The sequence below is a fragment of the Bactrocera latifrons genome, unplaced genomic scaffold (genome assembly GCF_001853355.1).
Source record: "Bactrocera latifrons isolate USDA-ARS-PBARC rearing strain unplaced genomic scaffold, ASM185335v1 scaffold_53, whole genome shotgun sequence".
NCBI lineage: Eukaryota > Metazoa > Arthropoda > Insecta > Diptera > Tephritidae > Bactrocera > Bactrocera latifrons.
In genome coordinates, this window is record NW_017537190.1 from 123,369 (window position 1) to 144,584 (window position 21,216).

At 39.7% G+C, this 21,216-nt stretch overlaps 2 protein-coding genes across 10 annotated transcripts in view; one reads left to right on the forward strand and one right to left on the reverse strand.

Annotated features, from left to right (window-relative positions):
- The window catches only part of LOC108974117 (ankyrin repeat and KH domain-containing protein mask), a 26,057-nt gene extending 14,381 nt beyond the window's left edge, over positions 1-11,676 (forward strand). For 6 of the 9 annotated variants that reach the window (XM_018941756.1, XM_018941762.1, XM_018941758.1 and 3 more), the window contains exons 12-17: positions 429-656; positions 938-1,759; positions 2,437-2,758; positions 3,005-8,754; positions 8,824-8,976; positions 9,616-11,676. In XM_018941756.1, coding sequence (XP_018797301.1) covers positions 429-656; positions 938-1,759; positions 2,437-2,758; positions 3,005-8,754; positions 8,824-8,976; positions 9,616-9,639 — 7,299 coding nt within the window. In that variant the 3' untranslated portion in view covers positions 9,640-11,676. The remainder of the gene's footprint in view (positions 1-428; positions 657-937; positions 1,760-2,436; positions 2,759-3,004; positions 8,755-8,823; positions 8,977-9,615) is intronic. The other 3 variants (XM_018941761.1, XM_018941763.1, XM_018941764.1) reach the window with 3 other exon arrangements.
- Positions 11,677-13,428: 1,752 nt separating this feature from the next.
- On the reverse strand, positions 13,429-15,692 carry LOC108974100 (phenylalanine--tRNA ligase beta subunit). Its single transcript, XM_018941734.1, has 5 exons — positions 15,552-15,692; positions 15,431-15,486; positions 15,211-15,368; positions 13,800-15,151; positions 13,429-13,738 (listed from the first exon to the last, which is right to left on the reverse strand). The coding sequence occupies exons 1-5, from the start codon at positions 15,607-15,609 to the stop codon at positions 13,587-13,589; spliced, it is 1,776 nt and encodes a 591-aa protein (XP_018797279.1). The 5' UTR covers positions 15,610-15,692; the 3' UTR covers positions 13,429-13,586.
- Positions 15,693-21,216: the final 5,524 nt, after the last annotated feature.

The window sequence follows — 21,216 nt, forward strand, 5'->3', positions numbered from 1 at the left end:
TTTATTTATTTTTTTATATGTGTATTTATATTAATTTTTTACACCAATGACAACGAATTATTAATGCTTTATAGAATATACATATGTACATAGTTTATCAACCTTACTATTCCCTCTTATTAATATTTTATTATTTTTTATTTTGAGATTCGTAAATATTCTGAGACATCAATTTATTCTTATTTTTTCCTGAGTCCTCTAAAATTTTACGATTTTTTTTTTGGTTGTTTGGCTATTTATTTTATATTTATAATTTATCCTTCCTACTTATCCAAAATCAATCCTCTGACCCCCCTTTTGCTTGAAAACAGCAAAATTGCAATAAAAAGTAAAATATTTTATGATTTTTTTTGGAGCAAACAATTACGTTGCTGTTGCTGTTGATGTTGTTGTTACGTAGATTATTCTTTGTCATTGTTGTTATTTAGGAGCTGCATAATTGTGCCGAACTGGGCGACCTGAATTCAATATGCAAGAACCGCTTTAGCAGCAACTGGATGCCAACGCCGAAGTGGACCGGCCAGGATCACTTGATGGCGACGCATCAGCAGGCGCTGCTCTCGGCCGAAGACCAACAGCAGCAGCAACAACGTCAGGCAACTAATCAAATGCTTCTCGAATATCAGCATGAGCTGCAAATGGGGGAGCAAATGCAGGTATGCCGCTTTTTAAAAAATTTCGATCTCCCACCCATACATCTATACACAAACACACACCAGTGTATAGGGTAAATTGCCCAAATATTGGCATATTCAACTCACAACCCCATTTAAAAATCGAATTTAAAATAAAAACAAAGAGAAAAAAAAACGTATTTAAACTCTCTAATTAGCATAACCTGACATAACAATTCCACTACTGATCATGAAATGTCTCACAGTTTACTTAATCAAAACAATAATAACAATTGCATACTTCGTTTTTGTGTACAACGCAGCAGCATCAACACCACCAGACTTTCTCGTTTTTGCCGCTTCCGTCAGATGATGCCGCCGTAGCCGCCGCCGCTGCCCAGCATCAACAAATGCAACAGACACTGCCACATCAAGGTGATTTTCTGCTACAGCAGCCGCATCAACAACTACAACAACACCAGCAACTTATACTGCAAGAAGATGAGGAAGAATTGAAGCAGCGTCAGTTGCATATGATCCAGCAATTGCAGCAGGATCGTTCTAGCGATCGTTTGCGCAAAGCATTGGCGGCCTGTGCGGCCAATCAGTTACAACAGCAGCAGCAGCAACAACCGCAACAGAAACAGCAGCAACAGCAACAACACCAACAGCAGCAGGCAGCAGCCGCTGCCGCCGCAGCGAATTACGTCTTTAATGTGGAGAGTGGCGACAAGTCGGCCCAATCGTTGCAGTTGTTGTTCCAGCTGCCACCGTCGGTGCAGCAACAGCATCAACACCAGCAACAGCAGCAGGATGTGCACGATGCCGCACAACAGTTGCAGCATTTGCAGTTGCAAGAGTTGCCAGATAATCAAAAACAACAACTGATGCATGAATTCTCGCAGCAGGCGGAAAGCTTAATGCAGCAGCAGCAACAACAACAACAACAGCAGCAGCAGCAACAGCAACCTACAACACTCGATCAGGTAGCGCAGAGTAATCTGCTCTTGCAGCAACATGCTTTGCATCAGCAAGTCCTCAAACAGAAACAACAACATCTTCAACAACAGCAGTTATTATTACAGCAACAACAACAACAGTTGCAGCAACGGCAACAGCAGCAACAACAACAACAGCAGCAACAGGTAAACGAAGTTTGAAATTGAAAAGAAATTAAAAAAATGCGAAAACGGTTACCTGCAGCTGCACCGAAGTTAGAATACTGTTTGCAGTTTAAATGGTCCGATGATTGAAAAATTCTTACTAGGACTTCATTTCAATTAATCATTTTGTATGACAACTATTTGCTATAGTGACAGATCTGAACAAAATTTTCAGAGATTCCATGCCAAATTTCGTGAGTTTTTCCATACAACGAATACATTTAGATTGATCGGTTTGCAACTATATCTTTTAGTAGTCCGTTCTGATCTTAAAGTTTGTACCGTGACCTTGAAATAATCCATTCCGCATTCCGTGCAGATATCTTGTCAAATAAAAAGTTTCCCATAAAAGGACGTATAGTATATCGTTCAGTTCTTAAAGGTCCGATAAAGGCGATTCCGACAAATGGGCAGCTTCTTGTGCAAAATTTCCGATCGATATCTCAAAAACTGAGGACTAGATCGCATATATACTTATAGACCGTCGTTCCATCCGTTCCCGCGACAGTCTTTACGAAACTGGAACGGAGCCGGTTTTTTTTATTCGGTCAAGGATAATATAATAGATGAGGACCAAGTCTATTGATGCGATTATTACAGCAAACACAGCGCCTATCTAATCAGAAATAAATATATATATATTTATTCATTTTCAACAGGTACAAGTTGCCACACAAACGCAACCACCAGTTGTTGCCCCCTTCAGCAATGCCACACCTTCGGCAGCACGAGGATGTACACAATTCCATGCCACTATATCACCACTAACGAATGATGTTGGACTCGGCGTTTGCACACTCTCAACGCAACAACAGCAAATGGCTGCAGCTGCCGCAGCGGCAGCACAACAACTGCCTGAACCACCTATAATAACATCGACGAAAATCTCGGGCGGCATAGCAAAGAAAGCGATCGACAAGCAGTCCCGAAAGGAGCGTAATCGTTATGCAGCGCTGCGTCAAACACCAGCAGGCAGTCAAGGTGAGTGTCTAGGAAAAGATGCTAAACTATTTTACTTTAAGTATACAAAGATTTCCTGTCGTCAATATATGTAGATTATAACTTACAAAAATCGATTTGATCTAACACTCGGGACTTAAAATCATAAACAAAAAAAAAAAAAAATCATAAATTTTCTTGATCCCTGAATGCATAAGACTCCGTCTTCATTACTTGTACTTTGAAAACATATTCCATGTCCAATTTTTGTTTTTCTCCCCTCTATAGCTAATACCACGAATCAACAACCATACCAACAAACCGTTGCCACTACTACACCCGACAAGACTATCGATGTCGATTCGGAAACTGACTCCAATCATGACACCGCACTAACTTTGGCTTGTGCCGGCGGCCATGAAGAGCTTGTTCAACTATTACTGAATCGTAATGCCAATATCGAGCATCGCGACAAGAAAGGCTTTACACCGTTGATACTGGCCGCCACAGCGGGCCATGAGAAGGTTGTCGAGATACTGTTAAAGCACGGCGCCGAATTAGAGGCACAATCGGAGCGCACCAAGGACACACCACTGTCGTTGGCTTGCTCGGGTGGTCGTTACGAAGTGGTTGAACTCTTGCTGAAACACAATGCCAACAAAGAGCATCGTAACGTATCCGACTATACGCCACTTAGTCTGGCAGCCAGCGGTGGCTATGTGAATATTATAAAATTGCTATTGAATCATGGCGCAGAGATAAATTCACGCACCGGCAGCAAATTGGGTATTTCACCGTTAATGTTGGCCGCTATGAATGGTCATACCGCCGCCGTTAAATTGCTCTTGGATCAGGGCTCTGATATAAATGCGCAAATCGAGACTAACCGCAACACTGCTTTAACGCTCGCATGCTTTCAAGGTCGCCACGAAGTGGTCAGTTTGCTATTGGATCGTAAGGCGAACGTTGAGCACCGCGCTAAAACCGGACTTACACCACTAATGGAGGCGGCTTCGGGCGGTTATATTGACGTAGGACGTGTACTGTTGGACAAGGGTGCCGATGTGAACGCAGCACCTGTACCGACATCACGTGACACCGCACTCACTATTGCAGCTGACAAGGGTCACTTGAAGTTTGTCGAGTTACTGTTGGCACGTAATGCCGCCGTCGAGGTGAAGAACAAAAAAGGCAATTCACCACTTTGGCTGGCAGCACACGGTGGCCACTTGAGCGTCGTTGAGATATTATATAACCATAATGCAGACATCGATTCGCAAGACAATCGTCGTGTATCATGTCTAATGGCTGCCTTCCGTAAGGGTCACACCAAGACCGTCAAATGGATGGTACAATTCGTGACACAATTCCCCTCCGATCAAGAGATGAGTCGCTTCATTAGCACCATCAGTGATAAGGAACTGTCTGAGAAATGCCACGATTGCATGAAATTCATACGTTCTGCGAAGGAGGCACAGGCTGTAAAAGCAAATGAAAATGCTTCCATACTACTCAAGGAATTGGATAACGAGCGTACACGTGAAGAGAGCCGTAAAGCCGCTGCAGCGCGCCGTCGCGAACGTAAGAAGAAGAAGAAGTTGGAGAAGAAAGAGGAGAAGCGACGGCAAATGGAGGGCGCCACCGGTGGCAGTGAAATATCTGGCTCAAATGACGCCGACGAAAAGGACTCGGATCAAGACGATGACAGTGATCGTGAGGAGAATGGGCTTGAAGATGATGACGATAATCAAAATGTACCGAACTACCGCGAAGAGGGCGACTCCGGCATCGACCAAGGCTCATGCTCGAGCGCCGAAATAAAAGCAGTTAATGTTGGTAACGGCAATAACAACGCTCAGCAGCGYGAGGCCGATAAAAATGGCAAAAATAGTAAAAATAACAAGAAAAAGAAGAATGCATCACCGGGTAATAACAGCAAAGAAAACAACAGCGCACAGCAGCAATCCAATGCTGCTCCAACTGAAGACACACCGGCGCAGTCAAGCAGAAATGTGGGCAAACAAGCCGCCTCTGCCAAAAAACAACCAGATAGAGAACATGAGCAAACGCCGGCAAAAAGTAATGGTGCCGGAACAAAAAAGTCGGGCACACAAGCAGCTGAGCCTACGAATACACATAGCACAGCAAAGTCGACCAGCTCATCAACTGGAGCCATCAAAAAGATCGAAAGTCAGCAGCTCAGCGGTCGGAAGGAAGAGGCGAGCAAAAAACGTGACACGAACAAACAACGCGAGAAAGAGAACCTTGCGCCAAAAGAAAGCCAATTAACTAGCAGTGGTCGCCAATCACAACGTGAGCAGGAACTACATGCACTGTACCTTGCGGATAAGTCTATAGATCCACATTATGCCGCGCATGCAGCAAAGGCTGGTATCACTATTCCCGCTAGTACTGGCGTCCCAACTACGCGGAAGTCACTAATTTTCTCAGCTTCACGTTGCCTCATGAAAAGTAGCGTTGCTCTTCTTAACGAGGAGTCCAAATCTGGAAAGCATGAAGATTACTCGACTGTTGGCGGTGCCACACAGCACAAATCGACACCACCCAAACGTGGCGAGGATGGCTGGAAAGAGGTGGTGCGTAAGAGTTCCACCCAACAAAGTAGCACTACGTCATCCACGACCAGCGCTTCAACCAGTGCTTCGTCCACATCGGCAGGCGTCCCCAGCACCGCTGCAAGTGGTAGCGCAAGTGGCGCTACGGGAGGTGCCACCGCAACTGCTCCTACAAMTGCCACTGAAATGACATGTAAGAAAGTGCAAGTGCCTGTGAACGCGATTTCGCGTGTCATTGGCCGTGCCGGCAGCAACATCAACGCGATACGCGCCACCACTGGCGCTCACATCGAGGTCGAGAAACAAGGCAAGAACCAATCAGAACGCAGCATTACCATTAAAGGCCAAACCGACGCCACTAAGCAGGCGCACATGCTTATCTTGGCACTCATCAAGGATCCCGACGTAGACATACTGCAAATGTTGCCACGCATCAACACCAGCATAAAGGCATCGTCTCTGCCCTTAAGTGTAGGCACTTGGGACAACAAAACAGCGGCATCAGTAGGACAGTCCTCTTCGGCTTCCACAGCTTCCTCAACATCTTCATCGGCATCGGTATCGGCTACACACACAACCAACACCGCCGGCAATGGCTGTCCCCAGTCAGCCAATAACAACGGCTCAGGAGTTGGTGGTAACACCGGTGCTAGTTCAAAGGGCTCCGCTGCTGGTAGCTCAAAGAGTGGTAAATCGCAATCCACTGGTGGCAGTGGCAAGTCCAACGCTGTGCGCTCACAAACATCTAAAACGGCTTTCCTACAACAACAACCGGGTAATCGCGGCAGCCAGTCACAGTCCATTACGTCACAGAAGTTGAAATCTCAAGACGCAGCCAATAACAAGTCTACGAGTTCCTCCCATAACAATAACGGCAGTAGTGTTATGCATGCGCAGAAAACTAACACCTCAGGCAAACAACAGCATTCGGGTAATGGCGATAGAGGCAATAATACCATTATTAATACACAGACATTTGCTGCTAAATTGTGCGGAAGTACTGCTTCTGCGCACATGTCACATAATTCTCCATCGAAGAAAGTTGGTGATGGCCTGAGCACTGGACGTATAGGTGCAACTGCACCTTACGGTCGCGGTAAACCTGTTCCTAGCAGCGCCGCCTCAATGCCACAGCTAGGCGGTAGTGCAAGTAGCAACAATCACAATAACAACAGCGCCAATAATGCGCTGGCTGGCCCCATCGGAGTTTTTAATCCAGCCGAAGTGGCTGCTGTGAATGCTGCGGCTGCCGCAGCTGCTGCAGCTGCAGCCGCCGCTTCCGAAATATCGAGTGGGCATTCTGCTACAACAACATCCACAACAACACTCACGTCAGGCTCAACAATTGCAACAACTACATCGACAACAGCAGCAACATTTGCCGCTGCACCCGGCACACGTGCCGTCACACCAATCGGACCGCCAAATAAGCGTAACCAAGGCTCACCAGTAACTGCCGCTTCGGCTTCATCAGCCCAGCATCAGCAGCAAGTATCACAAATACAGCAGACTCAGAACCAACAACAGAACAATGGATCAACGGGATCCACTGCTGCAGCACATCCCGCAGTGGGAGCTGCTACGGATATTCAGCAACAGCAACAACAACTTGTCATTAACTGTGCTGAACCGACAGCCACTGGCAACCCTGATGGTCTTAACAATGCAACAACAGCTGGCAGCTTCGGCTCACAGCTCGCTTCAAAAATCAGCAACGAATACACGCTTTTCTTTAACTATCCAACGCAGTGGGGGGATAATGTGCAAATGTACAATTCACCATCGGCACTTGTTAGTGATTCGTTACCCAAAGCGGATGCCTCAAAGGCACCGGGTTATAATCGCAATATTCTTAATTCACCAGTAGGTGGAAGTTCTAAGGCCTCATCGAATCACTCGGCTTCTCCGCCCAGCAGCAATRTGATGTCTGCACCGATTGGTATAGTACTGATAGACAGTGTTGGCAACCCTATACCACAAACGCATAACCGCAAAATTGCGACCAGTAAGGCAGGTGGTGACACCTCAACTGCGGGCTCTTCACCCGGCATAAATACTGTGTCGTCGGTAGCGACAAGTGGTGACAGTACCACGATGACAACAACAAATATTGGCGAACGCGTTGATATGGGTGTCAGTTTGGCCGGTGGTAATGGCACTGCCGCCGCCGCCGCCGCTGCAGTCAAAGAAATGCAGCTATCTACCGCAAACAATGGAGCTAATGGCAGCGAGACACACATGTCACCTGGTGTTATTAAGCCACCAGCACCGATCGGCCAGCCACCGGTAGTGAACACCTCTATGAGCTCAAATAACAATGGCTCGTCGAATATGCCCGCCAGTGGATTGGCTATACAACGTCCGCCGCCAAACAACAACCAACAACAGCGGTCAGGTGTAGGGAACGCCTCTCATACGCCACCTTCATCGAATGTTGGAACACTAGAGGGCAGTGCGGTTAGCACACAACCGCCTACCATGAATTTCGGTCCGATCGGCCCCAATCACTCGGCGCGTAATAACAACAACGGACCACCTGGTGCCATTGGTGAACCGCCATTGAATCGTTTCTTTGAACCGATGAACGTTGCTGGCAATGCAGGTATGCCGCATCACGTGAAAATGCCACCTCCTTACGGTATGCAAATGCACGGCAATATGGGTGGCGGCGGTGGCAATGGCAATCACCCACTATCACGACTTAATCTACGTAATTCGACATTCGGTGCACCCRGTGGCGGTGTAGGCAATATGGGATCGATGCCACCAGCGCCAATCGGACAACCACCACAGCAACAGCCATTATTGGGTGGTGGCATATACCAACAACATCAACCGCCACCCCCTCCACCGACAAATCCAAATTTCCCAACAGGCAAATCAATGCCACCCGGTGCAAATTTAGCGCCTGGTGCACGTGCACAGTCTCAACCGCAAAATGGCCCACCGGTGCCGAATGCCGCCGCTCAACGTTGGTATGGCGGCTATATGGATGTGTTGAATTTGGAGAATGGTGGTCTGGGTGGAGCAGGAAATAATTCGCCGGCAGCAATGTCACCCAATCAAGCCGCTGCAGTCAGCGGCAATCTGCTACAACAACATGTCGCTCAGCAGCAGCAGCAACAGCAAGATGACATGCGCAAAATGCCACGACCTATCGGCACCGAACGCGCCTCATGGAAATGCAACAACTATCCAATGAATATGGGTGGCGGTGGTATGCCGGGCCCTGGTATGGACGATGGTATGGGTGGCGGTTCGGGTATGCCCGGAGCTGTTGGCCTAATGCACGGTCCTTGGATGATGGACAAACCGCAGCAAGCGGCACCACCACAGCAGGTGCAACAACATTCGAATTGGATGAAGCAGCAATATCGCTTCTATGGTGGCGCAGCAGCTGGTGGTGGTCTGGGTGGCATGGGTGGACCTGGCGACTATCATCATCAGCAGGATCAATTTCACGTAAGCATTTCACTTTTATTGATTATGGTAAACGTGTGAGACATATTTTCATATTTCTTTGATCCACAGATGCCTCTCGATTATCACAACTCGATGGCACCACATAATTTGCAACAAAATACAGCGATGAACCTAATGCCACCCTATGGCTATCCGTATATGGGTCAAGGCGCAGAAATGGGGCATGTTGATAAATTGGATATGTGGGACCACGACAAGCAGGTGAGCTATGGAATTTAGATAAAAAAGCAATGAAAAATAAAACTATACATGAAATGAAAATATTTCATGTTCATAAGCACAAAGTTGCTTGCGATTTTTTTTTATTTTAAATTAGTTAGATTAAAATCTAAAAAAAATTTGGAATTGAAAATTTAGATTTTAATTGTAAAATCAAAATTAAAATTTKATGATGAAAAAAATGAAATCGTTTGAATGTGTAAGTTTACCGATCACTGCTCTAGAGTATCGTCATGCCTACGACCCGGTTTTTTATCCGGTCAATCACTGTCAACTCGGCACAATTCCTCGAAATAACATGAGAAATGTTATCTGTCGCTATAACAACAACAATAAACCCATTTTATATAGTAGCTAGCCCTGTAGATGTAGAAGACGCACTTTTCAAATTTTCAATTATAATCTTGTGATTAAAAGCTTTTTATTTTTGACTTCGGTATTAAATTTTCATTTTTCAGTCCAGTATTTTAGAATACAAATTTAAAAATCATATCACAATAAAGTAATCAAAAATTATAATTTAAAGGTCATTCATTTCTTTATTTGCAACTCTGGTCTCAGAGTCAGCTGTTCATTTTGTAATTTAATTTTATTTAAACACTTTTGCTTTTTCGCTTACAGATGTGGCAAAATTGGTCCAATTGATGCTTCAGTGCTCTGCAACAACAACAACAATCTGCATACCACCAACAGCAACAAAAGCAGCAGCCGGATGGTGCGAAATTATCGACAAAAATTTTAAAATGAATATTGACAAAAAATGTTATTGGAAATTGGTTGCCAGCTGGTGAAGCGGCACGGCCACGAGGAGAGGGCGTAAAATAAGCGGCAGTTCATATACTACAAAAAATCTACTATTACAACATATACACACATACACATATATACACGCACTCAAAAATACCCTTATATATACATACATGCATACTTAGCTACCCTACGCGTATATACGTATATATCTTTGGATTAAGCTGAAAAGAAGTGAATGAATATAAATATTAAATGAGAAAAAAAAAACAAATACATACATAATGATTATTATATACACAAAAAAGAAAAAAGAAAAATGGAAAAAACAGAAACCAACAATTGCGGAGAGAATTTAATTACCTAAACAAGAAAAAAACCGATACAACAACACACGATTGATTGAATTAATTTCTTTTATCGCTCATTTGTGCTCCATGCACGAGCAATGCAAGTGAAGCATACGAAAACAAACGAAACTTAAACCACAACCACAACAACAACAAGAAACAAGTAAAAACAAGGCGAGCAAAGCGATAAAAGTCCAAAGAGCGGCAGAAAAAGTTTGCAACGCGCTCAATTTGAACGAAAACTTCAACAACATTTATTAATAACTACCGGTATATATCGGGGATGGATGTTTGTACTTTAGTGCCACTACACGCCTCCATACCCCTATTATAATATACACGCATACATAMATACATTTATTATCTTTATGTTGCACGTAAATCGGTCAGCGCCACGTATGATGCGTAGATTTACAATCGGTTTGCACTTGTAAAATTTTCATTTTTTTTTATTAGTTTTTAGTTACTTTTGCCTATACCTACATACATTATAAACTATATTATCTATTATATGAACTATATATTTGTATGCATGAAATGATGAAATTCTTATAGAAAATAACAAACAAGTAAGCAGAAAAAGTGAAAATTACAAAAAAAAAAAAAAAAAAAAAAAATATGTCTCATCTTGGGGTTTGGCAATTACGCGACAAGGCATGTTTTGGTGTGCCTGCGCGGTTATTTGGGTTACATTTTCAGTTTTTATTCTACCTTTTGTTTAAAATGAGATGTTGTGTTCCAAGTGCATTGATAATTGGTGCAAGGTCTGTGTCGTCTGAGCTGAGTACCACAGCGTTGTTTGCTGTTTTGCTATCATATTGTGCGGAATTTCCACAAGTTTTGTGTTTATTTGTTATACAGGAGCTCGGAGTTCTCTTTTTGATAATTGCTTGTAGCTGCGGGAACTGAAGCAGAGTTAAGAAAATTTTCTGTTCCGYACCTTCTCGTTGTGGTCTGTAACTCCACGGATTTTTAAAAATATAAGAAAGTTCTTTAATCTTTAACGGTTTTTGCGCTAGAAAAGACCTCTAGCCCTTGCAAATACAAATTTAAACAGCAAAGTAGCTATTGCCAGCAGCTTTGTAACAAAAGATGTTTATTTTTTAGTTATTGTTTTTGTGTTTGTATTTTTGTTTTCAGTGATTTTTATGCCTGCAAGTGCAGTTTATTGCCAATTTGAGTTGAGTTCAGCTGTCCAATTGTATAACCCAATTTATTTACATATACATACGTACAAAACTAAGCTTTTAAGCGAAAAACACACACACGTATGAACTTTTAAAGAAATTGTGGTATTACTTTTCCTAACTACCAACTAAACCATATGATATGTATCACCCTCTATACATACACATATAACCAAACCCATTACATACATTCATACCTACATACATACATATTAACCTATCTACTTATACTGCAAGAACTTGCATACTACTATTGGAAATCCTTAGACGATTAGACGCATAAATTCATACATACATGCATGCAAGCATATACAAACGAACAAGCATATGCTGTTGCGCAAGCAATACACGAATTGCTGCTTAATTACGAGGGCGTAAGCGTAATATAATATTAAAAGCTAAAAATGTAGTTGCAAATGAAAAATTGAACAAAAATATAGAAAATATGAATGAGTAGGAGCAAACATTAATATTTGGCAAAATATTTAATTAGAATTACAAAAGAAATGAAAATTTAGGCCCAAAATTTCAAAAAATAAAAATAAAAAATTAAAAAAAAACATATGTGTCACTTGCACACAGAAGAGAGCAAATTATGTAATGCAAAGCTGCAATTTTGGTTTTATTTTTTCAATGCTTTGAAGAAAAAAAAACGTACCAAAAAAAAGCATTTGGGCTATTTTCGCGCTTCTCACTCATACACACACACACACACACACACCAACACACTTGTAAGAAGCAAAATTTATGTAGTTATCTAATAATTACACAAAAAACCAAATGCATTATAAAACAACAGATTTCGCCTTGCTTTTTTACATTTAATGGCAAAGCAATGTGCATAAATTACTTATATAACACATAAATACAAGCATGCATATAACTTTGCATAATACATGTATTGTATATGTAAATGGTTCATTATATGATAATTATTATTCAAAAATGCTAGGAATGTGAAAAAAACAGAAAATAAAACGGCTTCAAAGCACCGTATGAAATACATTTATTCATGTTTAAAATTACAAGAGCAACAGCAAAACGGAGAACAACTAACGAATAATAACCAATTCTCATACTCAAAATTCATAGCAGAAATAAATAAGAAAAAACAACAACAGTTCATATTAAATAAAAATAAAACTGCGCATGCGTAACACACACACGTATGCAAAGAGACTTCATATGCATATGTAGCGAGAAAAAGGAAATTTTAAAACAACAAAAAACAATGAATGCATATAATTTGTTGCAGAGTATCAATACAATGACGCATGGACATAATGATTACTGCAACTGCTGTTTACGCGCTAAGCATATTCAAATTAATATTATATACACAAAGATAAAAACAAAAAACAGAATGAAAATTAAAATATAATGATGATTACCGTTGAATACGATTATTATTATTATTATCGCTATACTTGTAATGAATACTATGAATTATTATTACAATTACTAAATATTACATAAATATATTATAATTACAATTATTGATTATATTAGCGATGCTACTGACGGTACTAAATGGTACATTAAAGAAAGCAAAAAAATTAAAGTAAATAATAAAATAAAACAAAACAAAATATTAAGTAATGAAACCCTATATATATAAATGGTATGACAAAGGAAAACAAAAAACAAAAAACCAAAATAAAAATAAAAATATAATTAAACTAAACAGTTTAAAATATGGAACAAGTGAACAGTTAGTTACCACAACCGGAACAGCAAACGCAGCAGCGAAAAACTGAAGCTGGCAGCAACAAGAATTATATAACACATACATACATACACACACACACAAAAGCAGAAAATAGGAATTATGTTCAGTATAAGACGATAATAAAGTTGATTATACTGATGAACATATAAAAAAAAAAAACAAGAAATAAATAAAATTAAAGTAAACAAATAAAGCTTGTTTCAAATGAAGGGCGAAGCAAAATGTTTCAAAGAAAAATTCGATCCCACGACAATTAGGTCTACGTAGTTACCGGTCTGGATCTAGATTTGTTTGCGGCCCAGACTGTCAATTTGCGGCATTCCTTTAAACTACTTCAACAATGTTTACCCCGCTACAACAACAAAAAAGCTTAAAAATTTTAACATTTCTCTGCTGAACGCTCAAATAATTAAGAAAAATATTTTGAGTATGTTTGCTTCAAGCTTTATTAAATACGCTCACAAATACGCTTGTCAAGGCGTTGGTTTATTCATTCAAGTCCATAACAAAATACCGTGTCATAAGCGCTTCCAGTATACTTCATTTTTCCGAAGATTTCAACATTTCCGCGTAACGCTGTCATACGAACGGTTCAATATTGAACTCGACTGCCGAGCAGGGTGTGGTCAATTCGAAAGCTTGCAGCACAGTGGGATGCAGCACGCCAATGCGTCCAATGGTTACACCGTTTAGCAAAATGCTAGCGCAACGTCCGGGGAAATAAGCGGGATCTAAGTAATAACAAACAAACAAAATAAATACAAAAATAATAATTTGGTTTCTTTAACATACCATCAGTTGCTTGCAGGTAGTAGCCATGCTTTTGATTGCCCGACTTCCATGGCACATCCAGCAGTTGCATAACGCGATCAAGCAATCCATGCACAACCTCAAATCCGGCTGTTTTGTTGCAGTTGACGGCGCAGAGGCGACGCTCATTGCGCGCACCAACTTCGGTATCATCATCAGCCACCACCACATCGGTGATCTCGAAGAGTTTTAATGGCAGCGGCATTTTACGATTAGCCACAAGCGTTTTCAATAAACCTGGCAGTAAGGTKGTGCGTACAACTTGGAATTCCAAAGTTTTCGGGTTGGCAATATGCACGGCCGCTATGCTATCAATGGATTTGTTTAGTTTACGTGCGATATCGTCGCGTGAGCAGAGCGTAAAAGTAATGGCTTCAGTGAAACCTGCTTGTGCCACYTGCTCCCGCAATTGCTCGGTCAATTTGTTGAGTGGGAATTGTTTGGCGATATGCATGAAGGCCGGCAATGATTTTTTAATATTATTATAGCCATAAGCAATGGCCACATCCTCGTAAATATCACAAGCGTGCATGACATCGTGTCTTGTGGGTGGCACTTGTACGGTGATGTTGCTGCTACCTTGCTCAACCGTCGACTCGAGGTACATGCGCGTAAGCATGTCAGCGATTTTCGCTGGCTCCTCTTGTATACCAATGTAGGCGTTTGCCTTTTCCGCCGATATTACGGTTTTACGCACTTCCAATTGAGGGTAAGTTACTACAGTACCATCGGGTTGTTCAACGTCACATGGTTCTACGGTAAATTTCTCATCACAATGCACTGAAAACATGCAAACTAAGGTGTCCAGCACAATTTTCGCTTTGGTTAGATCAGTTGCGGTACATTCGATGAAAACGTTGCGTGTTTGTAACGTGATCTTTGAATGATCGCCATTGATTATTGGTGGCAATGATAATACTACGCCGTTAGCATCATAAATAATAGGATACACCGGAGAATCGCGTATGATTGGTAGGTATTGTTTCAAYTGTGCATGATTGGTGTAAAAATCCATCAATTCATGTCCATTCATTTTCTCAGTTTGGTTCAATGGTATAAATTCTAAATTTTCCGGCGTGCGAGCTTCATAAGTAAACGGGCCTTGTACGGTATCCAAATCATGAGTACCGATTGCGACTAGAGAACGTTTGCGACAAAGATTCTGATGCAATTTATCTTGAAGTTCAATGAAACTGTCATACGCATTTTTGTTGAAGGTTATGTTCCTTAAAACTGCAGACACAGCAAATGGACGAATTTGCGCTGTTTCCGGTAGAATTTTAAGAAGTTGTCTTTTTACTGGTTCCACCTTAATAAATTTGGGTGGCTTTATTCTTTAAAGAATACACATCATTAGTATTTATTTGTTACGTGGTGAAATTTTTAAACTTACTTGCCCTGGAACACGAGTAAAGAGGTGACTAAACCTTCAATACACAGCAAGTCATACCGATTTGCTGGAATGTCTATTCTGTAAATAATCTCTTCAGAGGCATCGGCAACTGCAGCTACATCACCTTGYTCCTTGGTGAGCATTTGTTTCTCCGTTGTCTATCAATAAAAAACGCATGCTTATTTGACTGACTGAATAGAAATGCAATTTATTTACTTACCACTTCATCCAGCTCGAGRCCGAAAGCAAAGCACAACTGCTGGAACTCATCGTCAGCTGTTTGCGTGTTGAACATTTACATTTAGAAAAACAAACTTGTACGAATTAAGCAAATTACTTACTATATTTCTGGCCAAGTTGCTCGAAGAGCAGATCTCGTTTCACTCCTATGGTCGGCATTTTCCAAGCACTTCACAAATTTAAACCAAATTGGAACACAAATGTCCACGCATGCGGCGGCTGAAAACAAATTAATTTTGACAATTTTAGCCGCATAAAYGAGGGATTTGATTGAACATACTGTATCTTCTCAGCGATGCATTGATTCAAATAAAAATTTGTTGTAGATAAATCTTATTTTTTATAACTATAATATGAGTAATTGTTTAAAGACATTGAATAAAATTATGTTTACTTATAGTTGCAGTCTTAAATACAGATATGACAATATATTATATAAAATCTCTGACCAAAGGGGCAACCAAAGTTTTTGCTTGTTGGGTTATCTCTAATTCAATTAGCTGTCACTTTTTAATTGTCAATTGAAAATTCGTAAACGTTAGAAAATACTAGCATCCGTTTTGGCGAATAAAGTTATTTCTCCTAAATTTAGTTAAACCTTTTATATTGTCTGCAATAAATTTTAATGAGTGTGGCCTAATAATTCTTATAGTTTGTAGTGTTTGCGTTATAATAACTGGTAAGAAGCAAATTGCATTTAAGAAATCTTCGATTTTATGACACAATAATTTCTGTTATCTCAATTGAAATGTGTTTTAAAAAGTGCTAAAATAGTGATAGCGTCTATTAATAGCATTATAACTGCGAGCTAAGAAGATTCCGGATTTCAAAATTCAAAGTCTTAAAGAAAGCGGTACCCATCTACATATTTCATCTCTAATTATAATAAAAGGTAAGTGGCAGAAGAAAATAACTGCAGCAGGCTAAATCTGAAACCGAAACAAGCAACAATTTTGAAATTTACCCTATTTGTCGGTTCAGACTATATACATAGACTTTCCATACAAACTCATTAAACTACTTGATTAATTACATGCAATCGTCACTTTGTGAAAAGGGAAAAGTGTGAATTTTTGCACTTTTGTTTGAACTCATGCGATCACTTCCGTCAAACACGTTGCATCTATGCGGATAATTGCGTTCATAGATACATACRTACGAATGTACATATATACACACATGACAGGGGGCGAGTACTATTTGGAAACGAATCAGAGCGTGTGAATTTTCTTTTGCAAAATGTAATGAGAAGTTAAATACTATCTATGTAAAATAATTTATAGTTGTTGAAGAAATGTACATACATATATATATTTGAATTTTCKTTTAATTTAAAATTGAGAGAGATTTTTTGTGTATGGTCGAATTTCCGGCAAGCCGTTTTAAAACTGTGGATATACATAAGTATTCTTTCTAGATTGGTACAATTGTGTGTATGTTCGCATGAAGTTTGATTTCCATTTGTCAATTAGTGTGTGCTTAACTACAAAAGTTTGCTTGAAATTTTGTGTACGGGATCGGAATCGTTGAAAATATTGCCTCAGAGTTTTGGGGAGTCACATTTTACATTGTGGACAGCAATCGAACCGAAACGAAGCTTAAAGCAAGTGTACGGAAAATTGGTTAAGGTCTGCTTATCAATATAAGGAGCCTATTTTGAAGGCGTTATACATTTTTGTATTATTTTTTCTTCACGTTCGGATTCTCTACTGGTCGCATCGTGCAGACTTACATATGTCTACATATATACATACATATGTTTGTATTTCTTGGATATTAGTTTTGTTAGTTTTTCCAATACATTTGAATATTGTGGAATCCTTTTTTTATTGTGGTTTGGCGCAAGGATGGCAGGATGGTCCTTCTGTATACAAAATAAATATTCATTCCGCCTGCAATATTGCCGCAATGCACACTAATGATTTCAGACATATGCAAATTACTATATTGAGTAATTTATTTACTAGCTTCATAAACAAAATAAGGTTTTGAAAAATAAATGTAATTTACATATTTTTTAATGTTTTGAGTTCAGTTAAAAGAGTAAACTAAACCACTTTTTTATGAATAACTTTAAAATGCGACCGAAATAAATCTCCAACTCGTTTCATGCTGGAAACCAAAAGGAGTGTACCGAGCAGTCAGGTGGCCATCAATTAAAACGAATATAACATGTATACCACGAGCGCTCTAAATATGTCTATTTGTATGTCTGTATGTGTGCATGCGTACGTTCATGCACATTTAAGGACTCAATTTGTGTTGGAATTCGTGGAAACACGTGAGCATTGTAATTATTTATGCGTTTAGAACTCGTGTCTGACTTCACGCCCTAAGTCGCGTTCCCGTTTTACCCCTTCCATTGAACGCAATTCGACAACAATACGCATACACACACATGTAACGTCGTGAATCCTCAAAGAATACWCATGCATGCCGCGTATGAGCGATGAGCTCTGTGAAAAGCAGCAACACAAACAAGAAATAAATAATAAAATTGTCTACGAATTGATAGCAACAACAAAAGCAAAATAAGATGAAATATGCAGTGTTCATGGAGTTGTCGAGTATCCCCATTTAATTGCTGTGCACTTCGCATATTGCTTGACCACACCCATCAGCAGTGATTCGAAGCATRGTGCGCAATAATCAATCTTTAAGGCGGACGAAACGAGTTGCCCGTGAGTTATGGTGTAGAATAAGTCTTTTTAAGGACATGCAAGGATATCTAGTGCACTCATTATACATTTGTATATATGGTATATGAAACAATATGAGCACGTACAATGTTGGCTCTCAGTGGCGCTTCACTGCACATACATATGTATGTACGTACATACATATGAATATGTGTAGGCGTTATCGATCGATTATTCCTTTGGGATTTCAAGCTCCCTATCATCATTTGAGAGAATAATTATGCAGGTATGAATCAGAAAATATAAAAAACAATTTGTACCGATGGCCTAGAAAAAAACTTGCGATCAATTTTAGTGGTATTCCCAAAATGGAAGTGTGTTCATTTACAACTGTTTTGAAGTGTGGCTACTTCGAAATTAGAACTTTCACTTCCTGTGATAACTACAGTATATGTATTCGTTTATACAACAAAGAATTTCATGAGATTAGAGCGAAAAAGTCAAAACATTGCACATAAACATATGCATATACATATGTATTAGTGTATATGCAAATTTGTGCAAGTTCATATTTTTTTTTTGTCAATTTTCTCTTTAACAATTAAATTACATCATGCTTCATTAAGTCTGTGGCCACACGCGTGCGCACCTGCACTACCGCTAACTTTTTTTGTTGCATTTGAAAAATTTGACACTTTTGTATCAGCTACCTAAATGTGACGTCCAATAAAGGGGTCGGTAGGAAAATTATAACAAATATGTTTATGAGCTAAGWGATCAGAAATGAGTCTTAAATTACGAATTCTATGAATGTTTGAAGTTTATGAATTTTATTGTTTTAGTTAAAAGAGCKTACAAAGATCGTATGCTCTAAGATATGTATATTCGTCCCCTCTACATCTGGATTCTTTCATACTAACMAAGGTCAAATATCAGCACGAGATGTCTTATGATAAATTCTAACACAAAATTAAATTTTGTTCGAAAATAAGGTAGCATTCTTGCATTTTAAGATTAATGTTAATTAACGCCTTTAAAATTAGCTCCTTTTGAGTCAAAAGTATTCTGCACTCAAACCAATTTTCCATACAGTTGTTATAAGCTTCAGCTAGCATGACATTCAGTGTTTTCAGTGAACGACTTTAAAAGGCTTCACTGGACTTATTGTGACTTTCCGAAGTGGATTTTTTAGCTTCGAAAACAGAAAAAAAAAAAATAAAGTGAGACAAATTTAACAACTCGTTTCGGGTTTGATCAAAAGTCAAACAGTATCGTTGTGAAAAATCCTTAAATTTCCTGCCCACAAATACGGTCGTTTACGATGAGTTGCTTTATACATATGCTTCGAAACGGCCAAACATTTGTTATTCACCGTTCACCTCCTCATGGTGATCCAAGAAAACAATGAGCACCACTTTGATTTTTTACCGACTTTGATGTGGGTTTTTCGGTTTCGGCTTATTTTCGGGACGTCGCGACATTATATCCATAAACGTACTTCTCGTCACCACTAATGCTCTATTTGATGAATGTAGATAGTATCCTCAGCTACGTTGTCCCGCATATCTTTTGCGATCTTTATTCGACGTCGGTTTTGCAAAGATTCAGGTATTTTGGTACGATAAGAATTGGTATCATAAGAATTTTCGAAATATTCCGTTATATTTATGATGCGGAAATGACGATTTTCAGGCACTGTTTCTTTAATTTTTTCGATGTTATGTTGTCATGTAGAGAGATGGATGGATGAGTCGTTTGAGGCAAGCTTTGGATGACTTCACGACCTTCACTGAATGCTTGGTGCCACTCAAATACTTGTGTTCTGATCTGGGGAGAAAACTTGTATCGACAAGTTCAAGACGAGATCAGATGGAATTATTTGAATTTGATTTGCTCGCAGTGAGTTTTAATTTGTCTACTAGTACAGAATTTCAAAGTAATGTGATCGATTTCCATTTGAGTAGTTCCCCAAGAGCTGAACGCAATACGAGTTCGAATTATTCTAWATTGGAATATTGAATATCCGTATGTAACACAATTTTGTCAAAGAAACTCTTCATAAATTTCAGTTCACGAGTATATTTTTATGAGAATTGTACGCTATTTTCAGTGTAACAACATTTTAACCTTCAAAACACTTTGACTGTCAAAATGTGAATGTGAGAAAATTCATTCGTCGTCATTCTTCCTACAGGGTATCTCTTGTCATTCAATCCGCAGCGGCAAGYCAACGCACATACATGCATGTATGTATCACTTATATAATATAGTATATTCAGAGCTACACTAATAAGTACTCGTATGTTTCTACACACCCTCGTTTACGGTTATTAAGGAACTAAAAAATCATGCAACAACATTACAAAAACAGCTAATATSTATCTCGCATAAAGAAATTTGGCTAGAGTCTTTACTTCCGATTTTTTTCACTTTCTCTTTTGACACTCTCTACTGTTTCTATTTTTTGTGCAAAACTTCATTGCGTCTATAATTTAAATTTCTTTATTGGCCTTTGGTCACAAACAAAACACTGACAGCTGCTGTTTCGAASACCAGTCGCCAGCCGTCAGCTTTACCAAGTTTGGCATACGAAACCCTATAAAATCGCCGTGGCGTAATGTGTGGCAAATTCGTGCAGTTGCGCGCTTATTATGCAATTGCTTTCAAAAAAATCCCAATTTTTTAACCAATTTTTAATTGTAAGTAGGAGCTTGAGAGAACACTAGTAATTGCTGCCAGCTGCTGTCCGAAAAATCTGGACACTTTCATGTCAAGGTGGTCCATAGCTTTTGGTTTTCTGTTTTTTAGTTATAAATATTTGCCTATGCCTGCTCGTACCTTATGGTCCTACACAATTGGATACGTGGGCGTGGATTTAAATTTTGTGCGCCGAGGGGGAGACCTGCTCTCAATTGTTTGGCGATCCCAAGGTAGTATCTGTTAGCAAGAATTATTCTCAGCTTGAGTTCCGGRGTTAGATTTAAATGTATGCTGATTCCGATAAAAAAAATTCTTAATAACTTTGTTACTTTATCTTGAAGTCGTTCACCACAAGACTCGCTTCTTTTTCCAGGCTAGAAAATATTAGGTCTTGCGGTATTTTCGCTAGTTGGCGCTGGAAAGCTCA